Raw genomic sequence first — 16,933 nt, 5'->3', positions numbered from 1 at the left:
ACAGGCCGTGACCTGGTGGAATTGGCAACGTCGCAAGTGGTGTTGTTCAGTGACAGACTTCCCATAAGATAACATGGCAGACAGGTGACATCAGCTCATTAATTCGCACTTTATTGATTTAAATTTAAATTTATGATCATAAATTTATTAAAATATTGAAAATAAAACATACAGAATTTAAAACCGAAACAATATGAATTAAAATCTATATCTGTACATTTTTTAGCGGAGACAATATTGTCATAGACCAGTAACCAATCGTTCGTAAATACACAAATACCATTAGCTGCTTCCAAACAAAAACAGCTGTGACAACACCACTTGCAACGTTGCCAGTTCGAAGGCCGCGGCCTGGAGTTAAAGGCGGCCGTGGGTATTGATCCATGTATTGATCAGTTGTCATCATCCAATTTTTCCCCCCTTGTACTGTGTTTAGGTGTGGCTTGATTTTAAAATATGATATTATTCTTTATTTTGTTTACATTTACGTCGTTATTATGTAACCATCATGGCAACCCACAAGACCAATGTTAAAATTTAAAAACTTTGAGTTACTTTAAAACTATATAGGCGTAATCAAAAATTGAAATTGGTTAAGTCTAAACCATGCAAGTCTATGATTTACTTTCAAAATATAAACTGATTTAAAAGCGTAAACCTACTTACTTTTAAAGCCCTACTTTTGATGTTAATAGATCCCAGATCCATAAGAATATGACAAGACACCCTAGTGAAGCAATAGCATCAATTGCTTCAGAGTGATCCTTAATGAATGACATGTTTTACTATAATTCTTCAATTTTAGTCAAGCCTCTTCACATATAAGCTTACTATATAAATTTAAAAATTAAATGTTGAGCAATTTTGTTTTATCTATGGCAATACTTTACAAAACGTATACAACCTCACTTTCAAACCAAACATAACCCTCATCAATCTACATAAAGCGTCACAAACCTCTTTTTCGAGTAAATAAACAAACACTAGTTAATTGTACTGACTAGCTGGTTCATTAACTAATTAAATAATTTAAACATTGGAAGCATGCCAGGCGTAGCCCTTCGGAAATCAGCGTGTGGGGCAGAGCCCTTAGGAAGTTCGTAAATATAAAATACTTTTCGGCAAATATACACATTCTTAGCTTCATTTTGATGTGCCATATGCCTATATTTTTATTCGGTAAATTACCTTGACCGTTTTATATAAAATTTGATTGTATCACTTTAATAATATAATAGAAAGAACAAGATGGATTAGCTAATGATACATTTTTAATTTTTACCTAATATCATAGACAAAAAGAATTATATCCAATTAAATTAAGTTTACGAATTTTCAATTATATTAGCTGTCTCTTGCACCATTAAAATCAAAATCAAAGTAGTTGAGATAAAAAATAAACATATGATGATAAGTTTCTGTCAAGTAATTAGTAATATAAGATTTTAGTAATTTATGAATTTAAACACTGTTTTAGATCGTTAGTACTTTGAGAAAAAAATTATACTTTATTGCCAAATAATTGAGGACATTGTAAATAGTGGCTCACCTGGCGGAAAAGCTAAAAAAAATACTTAAGAATATCATTTCAAATAAAGGAAAATAGGATTGAATAACAATGAAAAATGGAATCTTACCAGAAGTACAACCACTACTCATTTCTATATGCACTAGAAAAGCAAAGAAAAAGGCAAGTAGTAGGACCATCTGTATTCAAATCTCAATAACAGTAATTAAAATCTTTCATTTTAATAAGATATTAATAGCCTTGAGTAGTTTGTTATTCTACTATACCAACCACAGTCACATATTTTTATGTAAGAAGATGTTGTCTTTTAATAATTTGTAGCTATTAAGTACCTAGTTTCAAAATATTTTCCCCTGGCTTTGGCCTAAATATTTTTAAACAAATAAATGTTTACAGCCAAATGACAATTAAGTACACTAGACTAGATTTATATACACAAAACTCCAGTCATTGTCATGTCATTATGCAATCATCTTAGTCCACTATACAACAAAATATTAAATTGTTTTCCTAAAAGACCTCCCTACGTGTATTTTTATAAATATTTTTGGATGTGGGGCGTGAGGCTCTTAATAAAAAATCTTAAATGTCACTTAGAAACAAATTTTAAATCCTTAATGATATAAACATTTCATTATAAGTTTAAAAAAATATTTTTAAATTTTACAGTATGTCATAGCATTACACAAGGATGCATTTATTACTAAATTAAAACTGTGTCTATGTGGACTGTTTTACCCTGGAGAGTTCATCGAAAAAATATGTAACAGAAACATAAATAGGTCCTACCTGAAAAAGTGTGACAAACAATACCAGGTCTGTGTCCAACAATGTAGATGAGGTAATATAGTGTGTAGACAGGTCAATTCAAGAGTCTCACACTACAGGTTGGCCACCAGTTGCTCTTGAATTTAATGTTCCGTTATTTTGGCTATGTCATTGGAAGAATAAAAAAATACTTTGCTTATCTATATAAAATCAAAATCCAAAGATACTAATGTTAATAAAGAATAATATTGTATATTGTTTATCCAATATACGATTCGCAAATTTTTTTCTCCTATAGCCATTAAAAATAGTTCCACAGTCACTCCAATTCGTAGCAGCAAAGATTACACATGCTACTGTACTCACAAATCTTTGCGTAGCATGTGTAATCTTTGGTAGCAGCAATAAAAATCGGTTTCTTTTGTGTGAACGTCGTCGTCTTTTAGCATGAACGGGTTCGTGAGTGGATGCAAGTGCAAGATCAGTGAAGCAAGACCCCACTACACTGAGTGAAAAACGACTCTGTCGTATTTCGTTTCCTCAATCATATTGTTGATTGGGGTTCGTCTGCAATTATTTACAAGGTGTCTGATTGGAAGAAACGAAATACGGCAGAGTAGCTTTTCATGGCAATAGAAGACGAGCCACTTTCACGACCATCGGTGGATGTCATTACGGTGTACTTAAACATTGTTAAAAACGAACGAGAACAACTACGAGATGTGGCCAGGAGCGTGAATGGCTCATCAACAATGCACCTACCCCTGCCCATGCCCGTCCTCCTCCAAAGCTCAGCTGATCTGGCAGTCGTGGTTAGGCGTTCAACCGCACAAATTTTATTTCAGCTGCAGTATTTTTAATACGGGCAAAATGAGAGCATTCTATTGGCTGAGGGAACACCATTACCGTAACGATACGAGTTGGAGCCATCGGCCTCAGTGAGTGGTCTAGGTCTAATGGATAACATGCTGGGTTGAGAAGCTGAAGGTACCAGGTACCAGCTAGATTTCTCATCCTTATGGAACAGCTGAAGACAATTTTATTGTTAGTTCATGTACGGTTTATGTAGAGGTCGTGTTTTGTTTACAATTTGTTTCCCGTTATTACAGCCATTTAAAACCTCGTTTAACCAAATAATACGATTCATAAACAATAACTTGTCCCCTAGTTATATAACCAAACAGTAAAGCACAAATCAAGAAATTAACCCTAAAATAATGGAAACAAAGTTTCGTCGACACTAGCGCCTTTGTGTCACGTACATGAATTAGACACGAAAAACGTGCTTCAAAATTTACAATGGGATGAGAAGTCTACCAGGTTCGAATCCTATCGGTGGCACTAACTTTTTGTCTAAGATTTTTGCAAGTAAGATAAGCAAGTTTGGTTAGGTTATGACAGTTTAATTTTATAATAAATAATTATAAAATTGAATTTGAGGCATTTATAGTTTTATTTTATGAATAGAACTATTTTTTAGATTAGAAAACCTTCATTCAATTTTTTTCATTATCAGCAAGTTTGGTTAGTTAGGTTAGGTTATGACAGTTTAATTTTATAATTAAAAATTTAATTTTATATTTTTTTAGTATTATAATAATTTTTTTTCTAATTTTTAAACTCCCATTTTGTCTGTATTTCAAAACTGCAGCTGAAATAAAAATTGTGCCGTTCGCCCCGCGTGCGGCATAAAAATAGTATTTTTCCACCCTGAGGAAGAGGAACTTTCCACGGACTTTTGATGCCGTGGACGATTTTGTGTTGTGTGTGTATATATATATATATATATGTGTGTGTGTGTGTGTGTGTTTTGATGAGTCCCGGACATCACAGTCACAGACAAAAATAAAGGAGTGAAGCCCACAATAATCTTCGTGAATAAACACCTCGCCCTCGCCTAAAAGCATGTCGTTCAGAAACACCAATTTGATTGCTAGTTCTGTGCGGTGCACTGTAGATGTGTTTTGGTTACTATTTGTTTCTTGGTAATCCAGACATTTAAAACCTCGTTTAACCAAATAAAACAATCTAACCGTAAACAAAAACTCGTCCCCTAGCAATATAACCAAAAAGTAAAGCCCAAATCATGGATGCACCCTTAAAATAATATAAACTAAATTTCGTCGACACTAGCGATCGGTGTCACCGGTCATAAGCCAGACACAAAAAACGGGCTTCAAAATGTACGATGGGATGAGAAGTCTACTTCGCGTTGGTTAGTTTATGGTTCAAGCATAGATTAATTATGTTGATGTAAAAGCGTTGTGGCGGTTATAGCAAACTTTATAGTACATTTAGCACTTCTTTTACTGGCTTTAATTTGCCCTCAGTTTCAGTGTTACCGGAAAAAATATTTCTACGTTGCGTTTTTACACCATTTTCGTGTATCTAATAAAGTTGTCTGTGCTTGCTGTGGAAATTGATAAATTTTTAAAGTTTCATCATGCCTAGAGGTGAGTTATTATATTATGTATTATCTTATTATTTCTTTTTCGTTAACGCCTTAAAATTTACTTCAGAAATTTAAATCAAAGCAATATGAAATTTAGGTTAGAGATTTCTAAACAAGTTTGGTCCCATCTAGATCTAGCCCACTTTTTATAGGTTAAGTTAATATAAGCAGAATCAATGTCACGAGTTGGCAAGGCAATCGGGATTTAAGCAAAATTTGTGGAACAAAGCTGCCTGCTGATTTGTCTAAACAAGTAATTTGGTGGTTAGCCTATTTATATCGATTGGTGGATGGAAAAAATAGAAGATAGGCCTAAGGCTAGGCTAGAAGAGAAGTAAACTAAACTTGTAGTCCTTAGCCTAGGCCCCTCTTTGGGTACAGTTTCTTAACTGGGCTACGCGACTATCGATTGAAACTATCTATTGAAAATATTGTTTAGTAATCAATATTTTAATTATACCTACCAGTAATCAATTATTTAAAATGAAACTTTCATAACATTTAGGCCTACCAAACTTGCTAACAATGAAAAAATCGAATGAAGGTTTACTAATTGTATCGATAGTGTTAATCAATATTAGCGTAGCCCAGCTAAGAAACTGTACCCGATCGATATATATATATTGATTATTTCATTCAATTAAGTTTGGTTAGTTAGGTTACCCTAAACTAAAACTAACCAAATGAAATAATCGATATAATAGCCTATATCAAAATTCAATGCAAAAAAATTTTGAGGTCTAGTGTTAAGATTTTGATTATGTATTAAACAATTTTGTTTATTCTCTTATTATATGACTATGTATGTATATTTGTATATGACATTGTATATTTCATGATAGATCTAAGTTGTGACGATTGTCAATACACTGTTTTTTGTGTTTCAATGACAATAAATATTCTTGATTCTTGATATATAGAATAATCTATATTGATATTTAATTCGAATGAGAGTAGGACAGATACTGAAGTGCAGCCAGTTTATCCTGGGATATACTCTGTTTGAATTTAATGTGCGGTTGAAGGACAATTTTGTTTTCCCCTGCTTTCGCCCTGGCCCCTTCCACCACCGCATATTAGCCTACAGCTGGTTCTTACTGTTCATAATTTTGCAACAGGTGTCAATTTGATTACATTTAGTGGTTTAAATAGGCCCAACATTGTGATTGGTTATTCTGTTGGTATTTTGTGCAATTTAATATTATGCAGTCGTCTGAGTTTACTTGATTAGTGTTAATTAGAAATGGCCAAAGGTGCCAAGATATTACAATCCAAACTAGAAACAAATTAAAATAAATCATCTAGTTTTATTCTGTGGTAGTTCAATCATAATAAACAAACACTTCCTAAAAACAATGTCTGCAATATAAAACAGATGATTGTTTGGGGATTTCAGTTTAGAAAAGGGTAAATGATTGGGAGATTTCCTATGATAGGGAAATCATATGTTGAATTCTAACCGCACAATTATTTTCTAGACAGACTATAGTACCGAGGGGCCTGAAACATCTCTTAACATAGTTTATTTCAATTGTAAGAGCAATATTAATGGAACCTACTATTTTTACAAGTCATTTTGGCTTTTATTATTTACGTTTTAATAGAATTTTAATTTGTTATGAATAGGCCTACAACCAAATTATGTGAACTATAAAACACAGGTTGTAAAATCAACCCTTAAGAGTAAAACATTGAGTGGTAATTATTGCGATTAACGTGACTATTGGAACCTAAGTAGCCTAGGCCCTATATATATATTTAGCCTATATATAACCAGAAACTAGATTCTTAGCTGAAAAAAGGTGTGGAAATTTCTCTACGCTCACAAATATTAATGGAACTACGGCCGTTAAAAGTAAGTAACTTGTACGCTAATTTTAAAATATCAATAGTTTGGGAAACAAAAAACAACAAAACTGCCATCTAGACAACTGAACTGAATGTTACTGAAGGTGGCCAAGAGAGATTTGGATATCCATCCACTCATCCAGTTCCAGTTCCAATAATCTATGCCAAGCTTAGTTTGGCTTAAGTTTTTACCATGTACCTTTAGAATACTTTTATAAGCTACCTCTTTCAAAAGACCAACTAAGATAGTATAAAATTAATCATAAAATGAAATTGTTTCTAAGCCAACATAACCTAACCAAACTTGCTGTAAAACATAAAGATTACTTTTTATGACAGAAAAGGAATATATGTGTTAGGCAGCTTAGTTATGTGTGGAAAGCAAGTTGGGCTTTATGCGGATTCAAGGCTGTATTTAGTGTTTTGAAGTTAGGTTAGATTAGGAAGGTAAAGTGTACAGGTTATAGTGAACAGAGATGATGTTGATAATTTATATTACACACAGGCTGTTGTGCTATTGAAATAGTGGGTTAAACACAACAAAATAACAATTTCAAAAATTCAAACATGACTCCGCATAAAGCCCAACTTGCCTTCCACCCATGCCTAGATAAGATATATGAAATATTCAGTGCTCAGTTGTGTTTTGGATGTCTGTAAAACATGTAATTTGAATGCCTTTGCATTAACTTATTTTTAAACTCTTCTCTTCTCCTCTTCAGTTTTCGTATTTCCATTTTTTTCAGTTTTTCTTTTAGTTGGTCGTTGATCGTAATGCGGTAAGCAGACAAGAATGTAAAGAGAATACTTTAAATACTTTTCATTGAAATGGGATAAATCAAAACCTTTAAAACTATCTTTGTTAATATCCGTGACCTCTGAGAATTTTTGCACCGTTAGTTTCAGGTTAAAAGTGAGTCTAATGCTCTAATAGTTACTTTAATCACTTAGAATTAAAGTAAGATATAAAGTTTCTGGTGATGAAATATTGTAGGCTAACAAATATGTTAGGCCTAGTATATTTACAAAAGTAAACAAAACTTCAAATGGCCGTAGTTCCGTTTATGTTTGTGAGCACAGAGACATTTTTGCACCATTATTTTCAGCTGAAAACCTTGTTTCTGGTGATATACTGTATAGATCTATATAGGTTCCCATGGTCACGTTCCTATGGTCATGTTAACCGCAATAAATACCCATTGAGTTGACGCCAGTGCAGTTAAACGTCACGGACAAAAAACCTCTAATTAGCACTGACTTGTTCTATTTTCCCCAAACTATCGGGTAGGCTAATATTCAGTGTGTAATCTTTGCTCAATGGTTACAACTGATGTTTATCACTTTGTACTGTTCGGTATTTTAATTTTCTAGTATTCTGTGGATGGCTTGTTACTTAACATGTTACAAGTCTTTTGTTTACTCTTTACTTGTTATTTTGTTCAGCCAACATACCGGTATTTTCTTGGCAACCCATAAGGCCAGTGCTAAATTTTTAAATAAGTTGTGTAGCGAAATACAAATTTTCTTGTGGTAGTGGCTGTTGCCAATCACGTTTTTAAGGCTATAGGCCTAAGTCCCTAATAATTACAAAATTTAGTCAAAATCCTTCCGCTGGATTTCAAGATATACCGTATATTACAGACGCTAGGTTTAATTTAAAATCCAATCAGGTAAAATGGAAAATTTTTAGTCTGCAGTTTTGCTGCGGAGGGGGTATTTTTTTTCATACTAAGCTATGAAAATTTCAAATAAAACGCTCGCTTCCCTGTAGCAGCAAACCTAAACATTCAAGGTAATTTAATTACGAAGTAAATATGACAATTTTAAAATAATATTTGAGCAGAAATCCAGCCAGGTAAATTGAAATTCGCCTAGTCTGCAGGTTTACTGTGGGGTATATTTATTTACTAAAACAATATTTTTAATAAATTGTAGGTAAATACACCAACCACAAGGGAAGGAACCGGAGGTTTACAAACCCCGAAGAGTTGGAGGAGCAACGAAGAAGAGAAGAAAAAGAAAGAAAGTGGAGGGTAAGTAAATTATTTGATAAGTTTACTCTGAATTTGTAACAAAAAGTATCTAGACACTTAAGTGTTTAAATGCAATGCAATGATAACCTGAACTGTTAAAAGAATTAAAATAATATACACACGTTTCATATTAATTGGATTCTTAGCAGACCACATTTGGCATAAATGATTGTGAATTTTTTTATGTGATTGAAGGCAGAACGAGGCGAGGAATCATCCAGCGAAGAAGAAGAAGATGCGGCTACAAACGTGAAGAAGGGTTCAGACAGTGAAACAACCTCTGAAAGTGAAAGCGAAAGCGAGGAAGAGGTGATTATTTTCCATCCATTTGGTTGGATTTGGATTTAAAATAAGAAACCAACATTGGGTGTAATAATTTATTAATAGCTTGTAATATTAATTCATTAATAATTTAATTTTAAATGTTTAATTCATTTTCTCATTTGATTGGAATCACTGGTTTTAGTGTATTAAATATAACACAAGTGATATCTTGCACATTAAAGAATGAGTAAGAGATAAATTTGACATGAACAGCTCTGATACTAAATTATCCACAACTTAGCCACTGTATCAACAAAATGCCAGAAATAATGACTGTGTTTTTTTTACCTGTTTAACCTACAACCAATAAACCCTGATTTGAAATATTTAGGAACAAAATTCAGTGAAATAAATTAAAAATTTTTCACGGGTAATTATTTAAATGTGGTCAAATATTTTTGATGATATTGACCTCCTGTACATTGCGGGGCCGTTTATTAGAACCTATTATTATGGTTTAAAACCCTCAAAATATTTTTTAACTAATTGTATCCAGCACTATTTACAATAGTACATGAATTTAACATTTTCTCTTAAATCTTGATAATTTCAAGGTAGACTTTTTTGATGTGCATTTACAAAATTGATTGCATTAAATATTTCCACATACTTTTGACTAATGTCTGTTTACGAAGGGTTCCTTAACAACCATTATCTATTTAAGGTGTATCACTCTCAACATTTTACAGGGAAAGGGGAAGGGCGTAGAAAAACTGATAGAGGTGGAGAATCCCAACAGAGTACAGAAGAAAGCGAAGAAATTGTCCAAACTAAATGAAGTTGTAAACGAAAACACAAAACCAGAACTCTCGAGGAAAGAAAGGTGAGTAGACATAATGACAAAATAACAATAAAATAACATCAAAATTCATGTTTTCGGCCCCTGGACTAAATTGTTAAGACAATAATAGGTTTTTTACATACCTCAGTCTAATAGTCCAAAAATGATATTGCTCAACAGCTTACACATGTTTCGTTGCGAAGACAACATTATCAAAGCTTGCAACTCGTCAAAAACACATTTAAAACACGAACACAGAAAACATTAATACGGTACAAATACACGATTGACATTTAGATAGCGCTATCATAATACTGATTTGGTTCGGCGCGGCGCGGGGCTGGTAGCAGACTGGTGCTGTTGAGCAATATCATTTTTGGACTATTTGACTGAGGTATGTAAAAAACCTAAATTAAAATAATATCATTATAAATTATAACGAATAAAACGCATTCAGTTGGTGTTAATAAAATAACCTGGGCCTAGTAAACCTTTTTGCTAGTGTAATTTGGTATACCTGTCAATATGTAAACATGCACCTATCTTAAGAGTAGACTACATATTTCAGGTCCTAAATACTCTTGTGTAAAAGTAAACTTTCATACTGTATTACAAATATAACATTTTGTCTGATCATTCCTGAGACTGTCAACAACCCCAAGACACAAGTTAATCAAAGTTTATCAGAATAACCGGTGCCTTTTAACTCTCTTACACGTGACATAATATAGTAGATGTCGGCGTCATTTGGTAGGTGTGCAATGATTGCATTGTTACTTCCCCCTAGAGGGTGGGCTCTATTAACAAATATAGACAATAGACAATAGACAAATAATCTTTATTTACACATTCATTAAGAATAGTAGTAGCGTCAATTTACAATTTTTTCTAAATGTTTGGTTGAGGTGTTGTTTAGTCAAAGACCTGTTGATGGTATTCTTCTAAGGAATAGAAAGGTCGATTAATGAGCCATTGATGCAAAGCTGGTTTGAGGACATCTTCTGACTTGCTTCTTAGATCTGGAGGTAGCCTGTTGTAGATTTTCATTCCTGCGTATGAAGGTTTCTTTTCAAACTGTGCCGTGCGATGTTGTGGAAGGTTGTACTGCATGGTGTTTCTCAGGTTGTGTTGGTGCATTTCGCCACGCCTTGTAGGGTTATTTCTTACTGCAAATAACACAACTTCCTGGATGTAGAGTGCTACAAGGGTAAGTACTTTGAGTGACCTGAATGCTTCCCTGCAGCTGTCGAGTCTGTGGAGTCCTGCAGTTATTCTGACTGCCTTTTTTTGTTTTCTGAGAACTCTTTGCATGTTAGTGGCAGAGGTTCCACCCCATGCTACAAGTCCATATCTCATATGCGACTCGAAAAGTGCAAAGTATGCTACTTTTGTTGTCATGTCATCTGTTGCATTTTTTATATGTTTAAGAGCATAGATGCTTGAACTTAATTTTTTACATATATTGTCCACATGAGGGGTCCAGGTTAAATTCTTGTCGAGTGTGATGCCCAAAAACTTAGCTTCATCTTCCACTTCTACATCTGGGAGTCGTGGCACTTCTTAAAATTTACGGCCAAAAGCTATTTGAGTTGTTTTAGACGTGTTGACTGCGAGATCATTGTTATAGCAGTATTGGTAGGCCATACTGAGTGACACATAGGATTTTACTTCTAGATTTTCAGCTAGTGGTTCATTAAACACTAAGGTTGTGTCATCAGCATACATAAGAGTAAGGCAGGCGTCTCCTATTTGTTGCGGCAAATCGTTGGTAAAAAGAATAAACAGTACCGGACCCATAACTGAACCTTGGGGAACTCCTCAATTTATTGGTTGAAAATTTGATCTTGTTTTTCTTATTACGCTGTTGTCTCTGTGCCTTAGTTCTACAAACTGAATCCTGTCTGTAAGGTAGCTTTGAAACCATTCTCTTACTATCCCTGATACCCCCAGGGAATACAGCTTTTTAATGATTAGCTGGTGGTCAAGGCAGTCAAATGCCTTACTGAAATCAAGAAAGATTCCTGTTGTTAGATTTCCTTCATCTAGGCTGTCAATCAGGGACTCAACCATCTGAATTATTGCTGTTGTACCTGAACTCCTATAGTATCCACACTCCCGAAAACATCGTTGCAAAACTTTCGCACGATTTCATTGAAGTTACGTGTTTCCTTGGACCACTTCAACCCCCTAAATATGAGGTTGTTACGCCTAGATCTTCCTTCAAGATCGACTAACCTAGACATAACCACACTCTCTCTCTGTTGTAAGTCCTCTATTTGTTTCCTTAGTACAATATTCTCCTTTTGAAACTCCGACACTTGCCCCGTGAGTTGAGAGAACTCCTTTTTGGTTGCCATATTTTCTAATTTACTATCAAGCAACTGGCCCAAGTCCTTCAGAAGTTGGGATCGTGTAATATCGCCTACCTTTTCTTCGCTGCCCATGATGGCCGTTACCGTCTCGACGTCGTCTGCACACTCCGGCGACGAATAAGATCTCTGCCGTTTGAATGACCTATTTACTGGTGTAAAATATTTATCGATTTTTGATTCTGTCCTATGACCACTTAAAATCCACTAGACAAATGATGGTAAATCCACTAGTCACTCACTGTCCACTATCGAGTCCACACTGGTTTAGCCGAGACCACGTTGCCGCACCGTTTATCCCTTATAACTGCTCTCTTTCTAATTTATAAATTATAGCAAAACAATAAATATGTCAAATAAATTGTCAGCCTGTCTTCTTGAATATTCATAGTAATTTTTATAGATTTCATTATGCGTAAACCTTTTAAAACCTAATAATTTTAAAAGTGAAATAATACAAGTTATGTAAACAATATTATGAAAAAGGTTTTTTTTTTTAAGTTTAGTTTAAAAATGGATGTATAATTGTATGTAAATTTGTGTATGTTATTAAGTGTATTTTGTTTCAACTTCATTTTCATAAATGTGTTTTCCAGGTGTGCCAACCAAACAGACGGTCGTAGACCATTGTTTATTAAGTGTTTTGATTATGTTTATGAGGGGAATGTTTATTTTAAAATAAAGCACTTTATTCATTCATTCATTCATTCAAAGTTTATCAGAATACACTTATAAAAAACCTAGTTATAAAATGCAAGAACATTTTGTACCTACTTGTTTTCCGGCTCTTGTTGACCGAAACAGCCAGTGAAAAACAACTGTGCAGTATGGATGTCAATGAAAACTGATATCTCAAGTCTTTAGAAGAGGGGCTATTTGGGACAAACACCTCAAAAACTACATGCTAATAGAGTTTCTTGAGGATGTAACTAAACGTGGTTAACTCCATTCTCATAAAAGAAAAGAAAACTTCACTTTGTCCAATGTCAATCGAGGAAATAGATGGTGGTATTCCACAAAAACCTCTTCCGTGGATAGTTACACGAACACCGACTTTCATTCTAATCTACACATTTTTAATTTGACATTTTCAAGCAAAAATAACTCTTCATCACTTGATGAAAACATTGAATTAACAAAAACCTAGCTTGAAATTCAAGCTAAGCGCTGAAAATATGTTGTAACCAGCTTTCTTTGTGATTTATCACAAAATCTAAAATATAATATGATACCCAATTATTACCAAAATATTATAGGTATAAACTGATTAAAACGTTCATAACAATTAAAAAGTCTTATGTTCTTAATATTTAGGTTGTCTCTAATTTAACACTGATTGTTTTGCACAAGTAGATTTATTTACTACCAAGTACCGTGAGTATAAGATCCAAACTAAAAGGACGTTGTTGCAGAGAGGAGCTTGAGAAACAGAGAGCGACGGCTCACTACCAGAAGCTGCATGCGGAAGGCAAGACCGAGCAGGCACGAGCGGACCTGGCACGGCTGGCAATCGTCAAACAGCAACGAGCAGAGGCAGCCAAGAGACGGGAGGAGGAAAAGAAAGGTATAATCAACATCACTGACGTTACAGAGCGTCCTTAATGGCTTAAGCCATTAAGCATATTAACCCATTGGGGAAGGAATTAATCCGCTACCTGCAGCACCCTCTGTCGGCAATTAATTTTACCGAATTTGCAGACTTTTACTCTAACTGCTATAGAAAGAAAACCTTAGGTAATAAATTAATAATTCTTTCACCATTTTGTTCACAGTAAAATTGTCTACAGAAAAGTGTTAATTGGATAGTAAAAGTTCTAAACTAAAAAAATATATATATATAAAGATTATAAAAATAAAAATTTTAAAAACAATATTTTGGAAGTAAACTTGATATACAAATACCAAGATTAATCCAGACACCAAATAACACTACTATTATAAAGGTCGATCGATTCCCTTAGAAAAATCAAAAGTTGTGTACTTTTATAAGTAATAACATTTTTAAAAAATTGTTTGTTTACCTTACCGCAGCTGATTTTTGGTGATATGTGGTTTCCATGGCAACACAAAATTGTTTGTTATTCGCTAAAATAAATGAGTAAATACGCTAATCAAGAAGCAAGATATTTATAAACATTATAATAGTAAGAAGAAACAAAAAGGGCGAAAAATAATAATAACTAAATAAAAAATGGCGCTGCCTAGCGGTGACACGAGCGGCTCTCGTAAGTCGGCGCCAATGGGTTAAATGTAGTTTCAGCAACTCTAGCACTCTTAAAAATCTCAGAACACATGAAACGCTCCGTAGTAAGATATTTTATCTTAGGCTTTTTTACCACCATGCTGATTTTAACCACACCAAAATTAAAATGCCAATCCATAAACCATCTCAAGAACCAGTTTTAAGAGTGTATGGGAATTTGCAGAAAGCTGAAAACTTGTAAACATCTAAGAAAGTTAAATACAAATTCATACATCTCCATTTAACTTTTACTACATTAAAACTACATTTGTAAATGTTATTAGTGCTTACACTACATCATTATCCACAATTTATAGAGTTTAGGGGGTGTCAAAAACAGCATACTACAACAAATGTTTTTGGATGTTTTTTAAAAGGGGTCAAACAATATCCTTTTTAAGAAAATCCTACCACCCATTTGGCTTTCCTTTAAAGTATAAAAGTTCTTTTGGAAACGTTGATCCTAATATAAAGTGTAAATAGTGCAAAAGGAGCTGAGCTAGAACTCCTAATGATTTATTTGGCTATTCATTTTATTTAAGTTAGCAAACTGATTTTGAATGACCCCTGATCATTATGGTATTTTTGTTTGAATTATTTCTGGTATTTTAGTTTTTAGCAATTTTGTTTTGGCGCAGTGATTTGTGATACTCGCAGTGTTTCAGATCATTGTCGTAATCTCTAACAATAGTTTTGAACCATCTACTGTGGGTATATTTTTTTATTATGACCTACACTACACTTACGACCTTTCTTGACACACACAACAAAAACTGTGATTTTTTACATAAAATAAAAACACATAATTTTAGTTTTCAGCACATAGGTGTTTATATATCCGGACACACCATATGGAAAGGCAAAACCCGTTTCTATATACACCTGTGTAGCACCATATGCAATGTTTTTCCCCCCAAAAAATTTTCTATTGTTCGATATAATTGCTCTTTTAAAAAACACAAACTTCTTTGCAGCTGATTTCATTCATTGTCCTTTTTTATCTTTTCAGCAAAAGACGATCTTGTGAAGCAGAAGACAGCGCAAACGCAGCGAGCTCTTGGCAAAAAGGCAACCTGATAAACTGAATGATGCCACAACACCTTGCGCAGCTGACAGGTCTTTAGATATTTTTTCTCAACATGTACAATACTTTCAAATGTGATCTATTGATTATGCCTGTATCTATTCTCTACACCCCAATCCACATTTTGTAAAATACTATAATTATATTTTGTTTGAAACAATTAACGGTTTGTGTTTTAGGAGTTTTAATTTATGAGTTTGCCATCTTAGTTGAGTTTAGTTTATTTTCAAGCACACATTTAATATCTTGAGTTTTTTTACTGTAAAATATTTTAAGGTGTAATTCCTGCAGAGACCGTTGTGACGAAATGTGAGTGTGATTTTTTTAACAAACATTAGTTGTATTGCAAATTTATACTTTGTTTGTTTTAATAAAATTTTTAAGTGGTATTTTCTAATTAGTTTTTCCCTTGTGTATAGTAGCCCCAAAAATAAAAATGTTTTGAATTTGTTATTCATGTATACATCTTAAACAGTGTTCATGCCATATTGGAACATGCCAACTTGTATTCCAAACAAGACAACATATTATTAGCTAGTATCTTTAATGTATCATCAACTAAATTACCTCAGTAACAAAAATTAAGGCAGAAAAATAACACTTTTGACTTGCACATTCTGTGAGTTACATAAGGTGGAATGTCCAAACATTAGTGTCCAAAAGTCAATGCTTACTAAGATTAATCATAATTTTGCTCTATTTCGAGTTAGGCTATTTGAAATAAAATAGAATTGTGTTAAATTGCACAACAAAATACTAAATTGAGATAAAGATTTGAGATGTTATAATTATTAGAGATGCATTCTCCCTTGTTTCATTGACCTTTATTGATTGTTGGAATAATCCTTGCCAAAAATAGTAAAAAGCTAATTTTTAGTTAAGTTAAACTTTTGGTTTTAACTGGTGATAAACTAAATATTAATATTAGGGCAATCATAGCCTCTAACACAAGGTCGCGGCGTTGGTGTGTGTAATGTCCTGCCTATATTGCCATGTTAATAACAGAAATAACAAATAACAAAAGTGTAAGCATAAACATTTCCTATACTGTCCATTAGTGCAACAGCTGTTTTGTTTTGATGGGACAGTGGTGTTGCCACTTTATTCTCACCGCGGCCTTGTATTAGAGGAGGCTATAGTTAATTGACAGCGCCCCAGTACTTGAGGCCCAAGGCAGTGATATCAAAGGTTTGGATCCTGGTACCTGCCACTACTTTTTATCAGTACACTTCACCAAATACGATATAGTTGCTATAAATATTGTGCTTCTTAACTGCCTCGTCCAATGCACACTGTTGGATTAGGCGTTTGTACTGTACCGGCTGACCCTTTGTTTTCCTGGATAAGTTCCACCCACAGTCTATGTGGACGGGCAAGTACAAGGTTAAAAAAGGTTGACAACCTCTTAAAAAAAAAACATGGTCAACATAAAAATCACAGAATAGCGAGACTTAAATATGCATTTTCTCATCCAAAATAAATTTGAATTAGACTGATTAGTAAT

The 16,933-nt window shown here is 33.7% G+C and overlaps 1 protein-coding gene across 1 annotated transcript; it reads left to right on the top strand.

Moving 5' to 3' along the window:
* Positions 1-4,620: 4,620 nt before the first annotated feature.
* LOC129000744 (28 kDa heat- and acid-stable phosphoprotein-like) lies at positions 4,621-15,818 on the top strand. Its single transcript, XM_054427724.1, has 6 exons — positions 4,621-4,749; positions 8,532-8,629; positions 8,825-8,938; positions 9,643-9,776; positions 13,516-13,667; positions 15,355-15,818. Exons 1-6 carry the CDS (start codon positions 4,740-4,742, stop codon positions 15,420-15,422), a joined length of 576 nt encoding a protein of 191 aa, XP_054283699.1. The 5' UTR covers positions 4,621-4,739; the 3' UTR covers positions 15,423-15,818.
* Positions 15,819-16,933: the final 1,115 nt, after the last annotated feature.

Source organism: Macrosteles quadrilineatus, unplaced genomic scaffold, assembly GCF_028750875.1.
Source record: "Macrosteles quadrilineatus isolate MER2022 unplaced genomic scaffold, UCM_ALF_1.0 Scaffold_8__2_contigs__length_117827958, whole genome shotgun sequence".
Classification (NCBI taxonomy): domain Eukaryota; kingdom Metazoa; phylum Arthropoda; class Insecta; order Hemiptera; family Cicadellidae; genus Macrosteles; species Macrosteles quadrilineatus.
Note: the sequence above shows the minus strand (reverse complement) of the source record. Positions and strands in the feature narration are given on the sequence as shown.